This window comes from Epinephelus fuscoguttatus, linkage group LG24, assembly GCF_011397635.1.
Source record: "Epinephelus fuscoguttatus linkage group LG24, E.fuscoguttatus.final_Chr_v1".
Classification (NCBI taxonomy): Eukaryota; Metazoa; Chordata; class Actinopteri; order Perciformes; family Serranidae; genus Epinephelus; species Epinephelus fuscoguttatus.
The window spans coordinates 2211986-2225311 of record NC_064775.1 but is presented as its reverse complement, the minus strand read 5'-3'; the positions used below and the strand labels follow the sequence as shown (position 1 = coordinate 2225311).

At 32.8% G+C, this 13326-nt stretch overlaps 1 protein-coding gene across 18 annotated transcripts in view; it reads left to right on the top strand.

The window, feature by feature from the left end:
- LOC125884802 (CLIP-associating protein 1-A-like) overlaps positions 1-13326 on the top strand; it is a 74425-nt gene that overhangs the window by 37157 nt on the left and 23942 nt on the right. For all 18 annotated transcript variants that reach the window (XM_049570022.1, XM_049570020.1, XM_049570021.1 and 15 more), the window contains 2 exons: positions 11691-11786; positions 11864-12055. In XM_049570022.1, the coding sequence (XP_049425979.1) occupies positions 11691-11786; positions 11864-12055 (288 nt within the window). The remainder of the gene's footprint in view (positions 1-11690; positions 11787-11863; positions 12056-13326) is intronic.

Below are 13326 nucleotides of genomic sequence, written 5' to 3'. Positions count from 1 at the left end.
TGCTATACGATGACTATTTTTCATGATTTTGGACCACATGCTATACTATGACTTTTTTTCATGATTTTGGACCACATGCTATACTATGACTTTTTTTCATGATTTTGGACCACATGCTATACGATGACTATTTTTCATTATTTCGGACCACATGCTATACTATGACTATTTTTCATGATTTTGGACCACATACTATACTATGACTTTTTTTCATGATTTTGGACCACATGCTATACTATGACTTTTTTTCATGATTTTGGACCACATGCTATACTATGACTTTTTTCATGATTTTGGACCACATACTATACTATGACTATTTTTCATGATTTTGGACCACATGCTATACTGTGACTTTTTTTCATGATTTTGAACCACATGCTATACTGTGACTTTTTTCATGATTTTGAACCACATGCTATAGTATGACTTTTTTCATGATTTTGGACCACATGCTATACTATGACTATTTTTCATGATTTTGGACCACATGCTATACTATGACTTTTTTCATGATTTTGGACCACATGCTATACTATGACTTTTTTTCATGATTTTGGACCACATGCTATACGATGACTTTTTTTCATGATTTTGGACCACATGCTATACTATGACTTTTTTTCATGATTTTGGACCACATGCTATACTATGACTTTTTTTCATGATTTTGGACCACATGCTGTACTATGACTTTTTTTCATGATTTTGGACCACATACTATACTATGACTTTTTTTCATGATTTTGGACCACATACTATACTATGACTATTTTTCATGATTTTGGACCACATGCTATACTATGACTTTTTTTCATGATTTTGGACCACATACTATACTATGACTATTTTTCATGATTTTGGACCACATACTATACTATGACTATTTTTCATGATTTTGGACCACATGCTATACTATGACTTTTTTTCATGATTTTGGACGACATGCTATACTATGACTTTTTTTCACGATTTTGAACGACATGCTATAGTATGACTTTTTTTTCATGATTTTTGGACAACATGCTATACTATGACGTTTTTTCATGATTTTGGACGACATGCTATACTATGACTTTTTTCATGATTTTGGACCACATGCTATACTATGACTTTTTTCATGATTTTGGACCACATGCTATACTATGACTTTTTTTCATGATTTTGGACCACATACTATACTATGAATTTTTTCATGATTTTGGACCACATGCTATACTATGACTTTTTTTCATGATTTTGGACCACATGCTATACTATGACTTTTTTTCATGATTTTGGACCACATACTAAACTATGACTATTTTTCATGATTTTGGACCACATGCTATACTATGACTATTTTTCATGATTTTGGACCACATACTAAACTATGACTATTTTTCATGATTTTGGACCACATGCTATACTATGACTATTTTTCATGGTTTTTGACCACATACTAAACTATGACTATTTTTCATGATTTTGGACCACATGCTATACTATGACTTTTTTTCATGATTTTGGACCACATGCTATACTATGACTATTTTTCATGATTTTGGACCACATGCTATACTATGACCATTTTTCATGATTTTGAACCACATGCTATACGATGACTATTTTTCATGATTTTGGACCACATGCTATACTATGACCATTTTTCATGATTTTGAACCACATGCTATACTATGACTATTTTTCATGATTTTGAACCACATGCTATACTATGACTTTTTTCATGATTTTGGACCACATACTATACTATGACTATTTTTCATGATTTTGAACCACATACTATACTATGACTATTTTTCATGATTTTGGACCACATGCTATACTATGACTTTTTTTCATGATTTTGGACCACATGCTATACTATGACTTTTTTCATGATTTTGGACCACATGCTATACTATGACTATTTTTCATGATTTTGGACCACATACTAAACTATGACTTTTTTTCATGATTTTGGACCACATGCTATACTATGACTTTTTTTCATGATTTTGGACCACATGCTATACTATGACTATTTTTCATGATTTTGGACCACATGCTATACTATGACTTTTTTTCATGATTTTGGACCACATGCTAAACTATGACTATTTTTCATGATTTTGGACCACATGCTATACTATGACTATTTTTCATGATTTTGGACCACATGCTATACTATGACTTTTTTTCATGATTTTGGACCACATGCTATACTATGACTTTTTTTCATGATTTTGGACCACATACTATACTATGACTATTTTTCATGATTTTGGACCACATGCTATACTATGACTATTTTTCATGATTTTGGACCACATACTAAACTATGACTTTTTTTCATGATTTTGGACCACATGCTATACTATGACTTTTTTCATGATTTTGGACCACATACTATACTATGACTTTTTTCATGATTTTGGACCACATACTAAACTATAACTTTTTTCATGATTTTGGACCACATGACTTTTTTCATGATTTTGGACCACATACTATACTATGACTTTTTTTCATGATTTTGGACCACATACTATACTATGACTTTTTTTCATGATTTTGGACCACATACTATACTATGACTTTTTTTCATGATTTTGGACCACATACTATACTATGACTTTTTTTCATGATTTTGGACCACATGCTATACTATGACTTTTTTCATGATTTTGGACCACATACTATACTATGACTATTTTTCATGATTTTGGACCACATACTATACTATGACTTTTTTTCATGATTTTGGACCACATACTATACTATGACTTTTTTTCATGATTTTGGACCACATGCTATACTATGACATTTTTTCATGATTTTGGACCACATGCTATACTATGACTTTTTTCATGATTTTGGACCACATACTATACTATGACTATTTTTCATGATTTTGGACCACATGCTATACTATGACTTTTTTTCATGATTTTGGACCACATGCTATACTATGACTTTTTTCATGATTTTGGACCACATACTATACTATGACTTTTTTTCATGATTTTGGACCACATGCTATACTATGACTTTTTTCATGATTTTGGACCACATGCTATACTATGACGTTTTTAATGTTTTTGGACGACATGCTATACTATGACATTTTTACTTGATTTTGGAGGACATACTATACTATGACTTTTTGTCATGATTTTGGACCACATGCTATACTATGACTTATTTTCATGATTTTGAACCACATGCTATACTATGACTTTTTTTCATGATTTTGGACCACATGCTATACTATGACTTTTTTTCATGATTTTGGACCACATACTATACTATGACTTTTTTTCATGGTTTTGGACCACATGCTATACTATGACTTTTTTTCATGATTTTGAACCACATGCTATACTATGACTTTTTTTCATGATTTTGGACCACATGCTATACTATGACTTTTTTTCATGATTTTGGACCACATACTATACTATGACTTTTTTTCATGATTTTGGACCACATGCTATACTATGACTTTTTTTCATGATTTTGGACCACATGCTATACTATGACTTTTTTTCATGATTTTGGACCACATGCTATACTATGACTTTTTTTCATGATTTTGGACCACATGCTATACTATGACTTTTTTTCATGATTTTGGACCACATGCTATACTATGACTTTTTTCATGATTTTGGACCACATGCTATACTATGACTTTTTTTAATGATTTTGGACCACATGCTATACTATGACTTTTTTTCATGATTTTTGACCACATGCTATACTGTGACTTGTTTCATGATTTTGGACCACATGCTATACTATGACTTTTTTCATGATTTTGGACCACATGCTATACTATGACTTTTTTTCATGATTTTGGACCACATGCTATACTATGACTTTTTTCATGATTTTGGACCACATGCTATACTATGACTTTTTTTCATGATTTTGGACCACATACTATACTATGACTTTTTTTCATGATTTTGGACCACATGCTATACTATGACTTTTTTTCATGATTTTGGACCACATGCTATACTATGACTTTTTTTCATGATTTTGGACCACATACTATACTATGACTTTTTTTCATGATTTTGGACCTCATGCTATACTATGACTTTTTTTCATGATTTTGGACCACATGCTATACTATGACTTTTTTTTCATGATTTTGGACCACATGCTATACTATGACTTTTTTTCATGATTTTGGACCACATACTAAAGTATGACTTTTTTTTCATGATTTTGGACCACATACTAAAGTATGACTTTTTTCATGATTTTGGACCACATGCTAAACTATGACTTTTTTTCATGATTTTGGACCACATACTAAACTATGACTTTTTTTCATGATTTTGGACCACATACTATACTATGACTTTTTTCATGATTTTGGACCACATGCTATACTATGACTATTTTTCATGATTTTGGACCACATGCTATACTATGACTTTTTTTCATGATTTTGGACCACATACTATACTATGACTTTTTTTCATGATTTTGGACCACATGCTATACTATGACTTTTTTTCATGATTTTGGACCACATGCTATACTATGACTTTTTTTCATGATTTTGGACCACATGCTATACTATGACTTTTTTTCATGATTTTGGACCACATGCTATACTATGACTATTTTTCATGATTTTGGACCACATGCTATACTATGACTTTTTTTCATGATTTTGGACCACATGCTATACTATGACTTTTTTTCATGATTTTGGACCACATGCTATACTATGACTATTTTTCATGATTTTGGACCACATGCTATACTATGACTTTTTTCATGATTTTGGACCACATGCTATACTATGACTATTTTTCATGATTTTGGACCACATGCTATACTATGACTTTTTTCATGATTTTGGACCACATGCTATACTATGACTTTTTTCATGATTTTGGACCACATACTATACTATGACTTTTTTCATGATTTTGGACCACATGCTATACTATGACTTTTTTTCATGATTTTGGACCACATGCTATACTATGACTTGTTTTCATGATTTTGGACCACATGCTATACTATGACTTTTTTTCATGATTTTGGACCACATACTAAACTATGACTATTTTTCATGATTTTGGACCACATGCTATACTATGACTTTTTTCATGATTTTGGACCACATACTAAACTATGACTTTTTTTCATGATTTTGGACCACATGCTATACGATGACTATTTTTCATTATTTCGGACCACATGCTATACTATGACTATTTGTCATGATTTTGGACCACATACTATACTATGACTGTTTTTCATGATTTCGGACCTCATGCTATACTATGACTTTTTTTCATTATTTTGGACCACATACTAAACTATGACTTTTTTTTCATGATTTTGGACCACATACTATACTATGACTTTTTTCATGATTTTGGACCACATGCTATACTATGACTTTTTTCATGATTTTGGACCACATGCTATACTATGACTTTTTTCATGATTTTGGACCACATACTATACTATGAATTTTTTTCATGATTTTGGACTACATGCTATACTATGACTTTTTCTCATGATTTTGGACAACATGCTATACTATGACTTTTTTCATGATTTTGGACCACATGCTATACTATGACTTTTTTCATGATTTTGGACCACATACTATACTATGACTTTTTTTCATGATTTTGGACCACATGCTATACTATGACTATTTTTCATGATTTTGGACCACATGCTATACTATGACTATTTTTCATGATTTTGGACCACATGCTATACTATGACTATTTTTCATGATTTTGGACCACATGCTATACTATGACTATTTTTCATGATTTTGGACCACATACTAAACTATGACTTTTTTCATGATTTTGGACCACATACTATACTATGACTTTTTTTCATGATTTTGGACCACATGCTAAACTATGACTATTTTTCATGATTTTGGACCACATACTATACTATGACTATTTTTCATGATTTTGGACCACATGCTATACTATGACTTTTTTTCATGATTTTGGACCACATACTATACTATGACTTTTTTTCATGATTTTGGACCACATGCTATACTATGACTTTTTTTCATGATTTTGAACCACATGCTATACTGTGACTTTTTTTCATGATTTTGGACCACATGCTATACTATGACTTTTTTTCATGGTTTTGGACGACATACTATACAGTGACTTTTTTTCATGATTTTGGACCACATGCTATACTATGACTTTTTTTCATGATTTTGGACCACATGCTATACTATGACGTTTTTTCATGATTTTGGACCACATGCTATACTATGACTATTTTTCATGGTTTTGGACCACATACTATACTATGACTTTTTTTCATGATTTTGGACCACATGCTATACTATGACTTTTTTTCATGATTTTGGACCACATGCTATACTATGACTATTTTTCATGATTTTGGACCACATGATATACTATGACTTGTTTTCATGATTTTGGACCACATGCTATACTATGACTTTTTTTCATGATTTTGGACCACATACTATACTATGACTATTTTTCATGATTTTGGACCACATGCTATACTATGACTTTTTTTCATGATTTTGGACCACATGCTATACTATGACTTTTTTTCATGATTTTGGACCACATACTATACTATGACTTTTTTTCATGATTTTGGACCACATGCTATACTATGACTTTTTTCATGATTTCGGACCACATGCTATACTATGACTTTTTTCCATGATTTTGGACCACATGCTATACTGTGACTTTTCCTCATGATTTTGGACCACATGCTATACTATGACTTTTTTTCATGATTTTGGACCACATGCTATACTATGACTTTTTTTCATGATTTTGGACCACATGCTAAACTATGACTATTTGTCATGATTTTGGACCTCATGCTATACTATGACTTTTTTTCATGATTTTGGACCACATGCTATACTATGACTATTTTTCATGATTTTGGACCACATGCTATACTATGACTTTTTCTCATGATTTTGGACCACATGCTATACTATGACTTTTTTTCATGATTTTGGACCACATACTATACTATGACTTTTTTTCATGATTTTGGACCACATGCTATACTATGACGTTTTTTCATGATTTTGGACCACATGCTATACTATGACGTTTTTTCATGATTTTGGACCACATGCTATACTATGACTTTTTTTCATGATTTTGGACGACATACTATACTATGACCTTTTTTTTCATGATTTTGGACCACATGCTATACTATCACGTTTTTTCATGATTTTGGACGGCATGCTATACTATGACTTTTTTTCATGATTTTGGACCACATGCTATACTATGACTTTTTTTTCATGATTTTGGACGACATACTATACTATGACGTTTTTACTTGATTTTGGACCACATACTGAAGTATGACTTTTTCATGATTTTGGACCACATACTAAACGACTTTTTTTCATGATTTTGGACCACATGCTATACTATGACTATTTTTCATGATTTTGAACCACATGCTATACTATGACTTTTTTTCATGATTTTGGACCACATGCTATACTATGACTTTTTTTCATGATTTTGAACCACATGCTATACTATGACTTTTTTTCATGATTTTGGACCACATGCTATACTATGACTTTTTTTTCATGATTTTGGACGACATGCTATACTATGACTTTTTCATGATTTTGGACCACATGCTATACTATGACTTTTTTTCATGATTTTGGACCACATGCTATACTATGACTTTTTTTCATGATTTTGGACCCCATGCTATACTATGACTTTTCCTCATGATTTTGGACCACATGCTATACTGTGACTTTTTTTCATGATTTTGGACCACATGCTATACTATGACTTTTTTTCATGATTTTGGACCACATGCTATACTATGACTTTTTTTCATGATTTTGGACCACATGCTATACTATGACTTTTTTCATGATTTTGAACCACATGCTATACTATGACTTTTTTTCATGATTTTGGACCACATGCTATACTATGACTTTTTTTCATGATTTTGGACCACATGCTATACTATGACTACTTTTCATTATTTCGGACCACATGCTATACTATGACTATTTGTCATGATTTTGGACCACATGCTATACTATGACTTTTTTTCATGATTTTGTACCACATGCTATACTATGACTTTTTTTCATGATTTTGGACCACATGCTATACTATGACTTTTTTTCATGATTTTGGACCACATGCTATACTATGAGTTTTTTTCATGGTTTTGGACCACATGCTATACTCTGAGTTTTTTTTCATGATTTTGGACCACATGCTATACTATGACTTTTTTTTCATGATTTTGGACCACATGCTATACTATGACTTTTTTTTCATGATTTTGGACCACATGCTATACTATGACTTTTTTTCATGATTTTGGACCACATGCTATACTATGACTTTTTTTCATGGTTTTGGACCACATGCTATACTATGACTTTTTTCATGATTTTGGACCACATGCTATACTATGACTTTTTTCATGATTTTGGACCACATGCTATACTATGACTTTTTTCATGATTTTGGACCACATGCTATACTATGACTTTTTTCATGATTTTGGACCACATGCTATACTATGACTTTTTTCATGATTTTGGACCACATGCTATACTATGACTATTTTTCATGATTTTGGACCACATGCTATACTATGACTTTTTTTCATGATTTTGGACCACATGCTATACTATGACTTTTTTTCATGATTTTGGACCACATGCTATACTATGACTTTTTTTCATGATTTTGGACCACATACTATACTGTGACTTTTTTTCATGATTTTGGACCACATGCTATACTATGACTATTTTTCATGATTTTGGACCACATACTATACTATGACTTTTTTTCATGATTTTGGACCACATACTATACTGTGACTTTTTTTCATGGTTTTGGACCACATGCTATACTATGACTTTTTTTCATGATTTTGGACCACATGCTATACTATGACTTTTTTTCATGATTTTGGACCACATACTATACTGTGACTTTTTTTCATGATTTTGGACCACATGCTATACTATGACTTTTTTCATGATTTTGGACCACATACTATACTGTGACTTTTTTTCATGATTTTGGACCACATGCTATACTATGACTTTTTTTCATGATTTTGGACCACATGCTATACTATGACTTTTTTTCATGATTTTGGACCACATGCTATACTATGACTTTTTTTCATGGTTTTGGACCACATGCTATACTATGACTTTTTTTCATGGTTTTGGACCACATAATATACTATGAGTTTTTTTCATGATTTTGGACGACATACTATACTATGACTTTTTTTCATGATTTTGGACCACATGCTATACTGTGACTTTTTTTCATGGTTTTGGACCACATGCTATACTATGACTTTTTTTCATGATTTTGGACCACATGCTATACTATAACTTTTTTTCATGGTTTTGGACGACATGCTATACTATGAGTTTTTTTCATGGTTTTGGACCACATGCTATACTATGACTCTTTTTTTCATGATTTTGAACCACATGCTATAGTATGACTTTTTTTTTTCATGATTTTGGATGACATGCTATACTATGACTTTTTTTTTTCATGATTTTGGACCACATGCTATACTATGACTTTTTTTCATGATTTTGGACCACATGCTAAACTATGACTATTTTTCATGATTTTGGACCACATGCTATACTATGACTTTTTTTCATGATTTTGGACCACATGCTATACTATGACTATTTTTCATGATTTTGGACCACATGCTATACTATGACTTTTTTTTTTCATGATTTTGGATGACATGCTATACTATGACTTTTTTTTTTCATGATTTTGGACCACATGCTATAGTATGACTTTTTTTTTTCATGATTTTGGATGACATGCTAAACTATGACTTTTTTTCATGATTTTGGACCACATGCTATACTATGACTTTTTTTAATGATTTTGGACCACATGCTATACTATGAGTTTTTTTCACATTAAAGAATCCCTAAAAAAACGCATAAAAAGCAAAATGAAAAAACACGTTAAAAAACATGTTAAAAAGCACCTAAGTACCATGTAAATAACGTAAAAATACATAAAAATAGACGTTAAAAGAAAAACGTAAACGAAGCAAGTAAAGAACATTTAACAAACATTTTAAAAAATGTGGAAAAAAGCACTCAACAAAACATGTAATGAACGTAAAAAAAAACGCGTTAAAAATGCATTTAAAAATACGTATAATAAAATGTAAAAAAATATTTTAAAAATACTTAAAAAAACACCTTTAAGAAGACATTAAAAAACACATCAAAGAAGCAAGTAAAAGAACATGCAGCTAACATGTTAAAAAAACTCATGTAAAAAAAGCATGTAAGAAACATACAAAGAACGTAAAAAACGTAAAAATAAAAAAAGTAAAAAAACAAGTTAAAGAAGACATAAAGAAAACATGTAAAAAAACATGCAATCAAACATGTACAAAAACATTATGAAGACATAAAAAACATGTAAAAGAAGCAAGTAAAAGAGCATGCAGCTAACATGTTAAAAAAATCGGAAAAAAGCACCTAAGAAACGTACAACGAACGTAAAAAACGTGTAAACATTACATTAAAAAAAAAAGTGTAAAAAAAAACAAAACTTGCCTGATCAAAAAAACACTGTAGATTCAGAATGATTCATGCGACACTTAAAGTAAGTTAATTATTTAATATTTTACCGACCCTTTTCTGAACTGTAGAATCAGTATTTTCACTGTACGTACTCTGAGCTTGTTCGGACCTGGTTTTTCGCACTCTGTGCACGGCGGCTGAAGTAAACAGTAAACATAAAACGGTCTAATAACAACATGAGATGCACTCGTGATATGATACATGTCAGACACACGTCACTCAGTCATGTGCACCGGTGTAGACGCATCTGTTCCTCACACCAAAGAAGAAGAACAGTGTCAATCAACTGTCCCCTCTCTGTCAAACACATCTGAAGCTTAACCTTTGACCCCTGACCCTTGTTGTGTCTCTCCTGGGCTCCCCCCTGTCAGACGGCTCGTGGTCTGTTAATGCAGACGGTAAGCTGTGTGTGTGTGTGTGTGTGTGTGTGTGTGTGTGTGACCTCCCATCAGTCCTGTGCTGGTGCTCATGTGTGATGACCTGTGGGTGCATGGACTGCATGGTGTACTGTAGCTACTCTCACACTGGGCTCAGTCTGGGGAACAGAGGTGCGGACACGAGTCACTAGTCTGATCATTAAAGACTCGACTTCCAAAAAGACTTGGACTTGTAAAACAAAGACTTGGTCCCACCTCTGTTGTGTCATATGTTTGCTGAACATGTAGACACGAGTTCAGGTGAGTGAAATATTGATGGTGTGGAGCAACTTCAGCGTCCTGTTCATGACGTTCCTCAGAATAGAAACATGAAATTTCTGCATCGTGGATTTACAAGAGGACTCCTTATTGGTGAAGAAGGAAAGGGGCGGAGCTTATTCTTTTATTCAGAAGTGTCTGACCTGTCTTTCATTTGTCACTGTTTCCTGTCTGTCACGTTTCCTCCCTGCGACCTGCGTGTTACTGTCACTCTGTTCCTGCATGACAGACGTGTTCAACGTGTCCACGTCCACACCGACAGCAGTCGTCACGTTCAGAGGGTTTCAACTTTGACGTTAACGTTTCCTGTTTCTCTGCGTCTGCAGGTCGAGTCCGAACCAGGAGGACGAGCGCGGGGAACGGCCCGACTGTGACGGACAGCCGGGGGAGGAGTCGAGGGAAGGTCGTCTCGCAGTCTCAGCGTGAGCAGATTAAAAACATGCGTACAGTGTGTTCACGGTATGTAACAATAAAATAACAGCTTCCTTCTGTGTGTCAGCCGGCAGCAGGTCAGGTTCTCCCGGCCGACTGCTGAGCTCCACCTACGGCAGGATCCCCAGGCCGACCATGGGCACCGCCGCCGCCACCGCCGCCAGCAACACCTCCGCCAACCTGAGCGACAAGGGCCGACCCCGAGGTCACCGCAGCCAGGGCTGCAGCCGGGAGACCAGCCCCACCAGATCAGGCTCAGGTGAGGACGGCGTGCAGCCGCAGGGCGGGAAAACAAACACAAAGAGTTAAAGTGAACCAAACACTCCGCAGTAGCTCAGTGACAAACTAAGGACTGATTTAGACGTCGATCCAACAGATCAGCAGATCCAGTGACCACAGGTGTCTTTTTAGATTTAGCTTTTGTTCAACAAGCTGAGCTCCAGGCTGCTTCACTTCTTTTTGTTTATTTGTTTTCCTTTTATGTTTCTGTTGTTTCTATTTTTTTTCTCCTCTTTTGTTTCTTTTCCTACTTTTTTGTTTTGTCATCCACTTGTTTTTTCTTCTTTTTTGTTGTTGTTTCCCCTCTTTTTCTATTGTTTTAGTTGTTTTTTTGTCGTTTTTCTTTTTTGCTTTTTTCTTCTTTTTTTTGGTTCTCTCTTCTGTTGTTATTTTCTACTTTTTCGTCTATTGATGTTTTCCTTCTTTTTGTTTTTTTGGTCTTTGTTTTAATTCTCTTGTGTTTTTCTTCTTTTTGTTGTTTTTATTTTTTGTTTCTTTTTTACTTTTTGTCGGGTTTTTTTTCATTTTTCTTTTATTTTCTTTTTTTCTTTTTTGTACTTTTTGTTGTTTTCTTCTGGTCTTGTTTTTATTTTTTGGCATTTTCCCATTTTTCTTTTATTTTTTCTTTTCTCTTTTTATTTTTTATTGTTTTATACTTTTTTATATTTTCTTTTTTATTTCATTTCTTTGTATTTTCTTCTTTTTGTCTTTTTTGTATTTTTGTTGTCCTCTTTTTTGTTTTTTGTGGTATTTTTTCCTTTTTTGTTTCGTCTTTATTGTTTATTCTGTTGTATTGTTTTCTTCTTTTTTCTGTTTTTTTTATTTTATTTTTTGTTCTGTCTACTTTTTGTTTTTTATTTTTCCTGTTTTCTCTTTCTTTTTTGTTGTTTTATACTCTTTTTTAAAATATTTTCTTTTTAATTTTTTTTTCTTTCTCTCTTTTTTTTTTCTTTGTTGTGTTGTTTACGCAGCACCAGAATTTCCCTCCAGGAACAACAAAGGTTTATTGAATTAAACTGCATATATACTTGTCGACATTTTATAAAAACCAACCAAAAGTGATCAAATATATATTTATTTAAACACAACCCAGAGACTTTAAACATACAAACTGCATACAGACAGTAGCGTTAGTGTAAACAACAACATGATGAAGGTGAACTGAGAGCTGCAGGTTAAAGAGAGTCTTTGGATCAAACTCGTCAGCAGTGAGTTTAAAGTGTGATTGTTTAAAGGTTGACTAAGGCACAG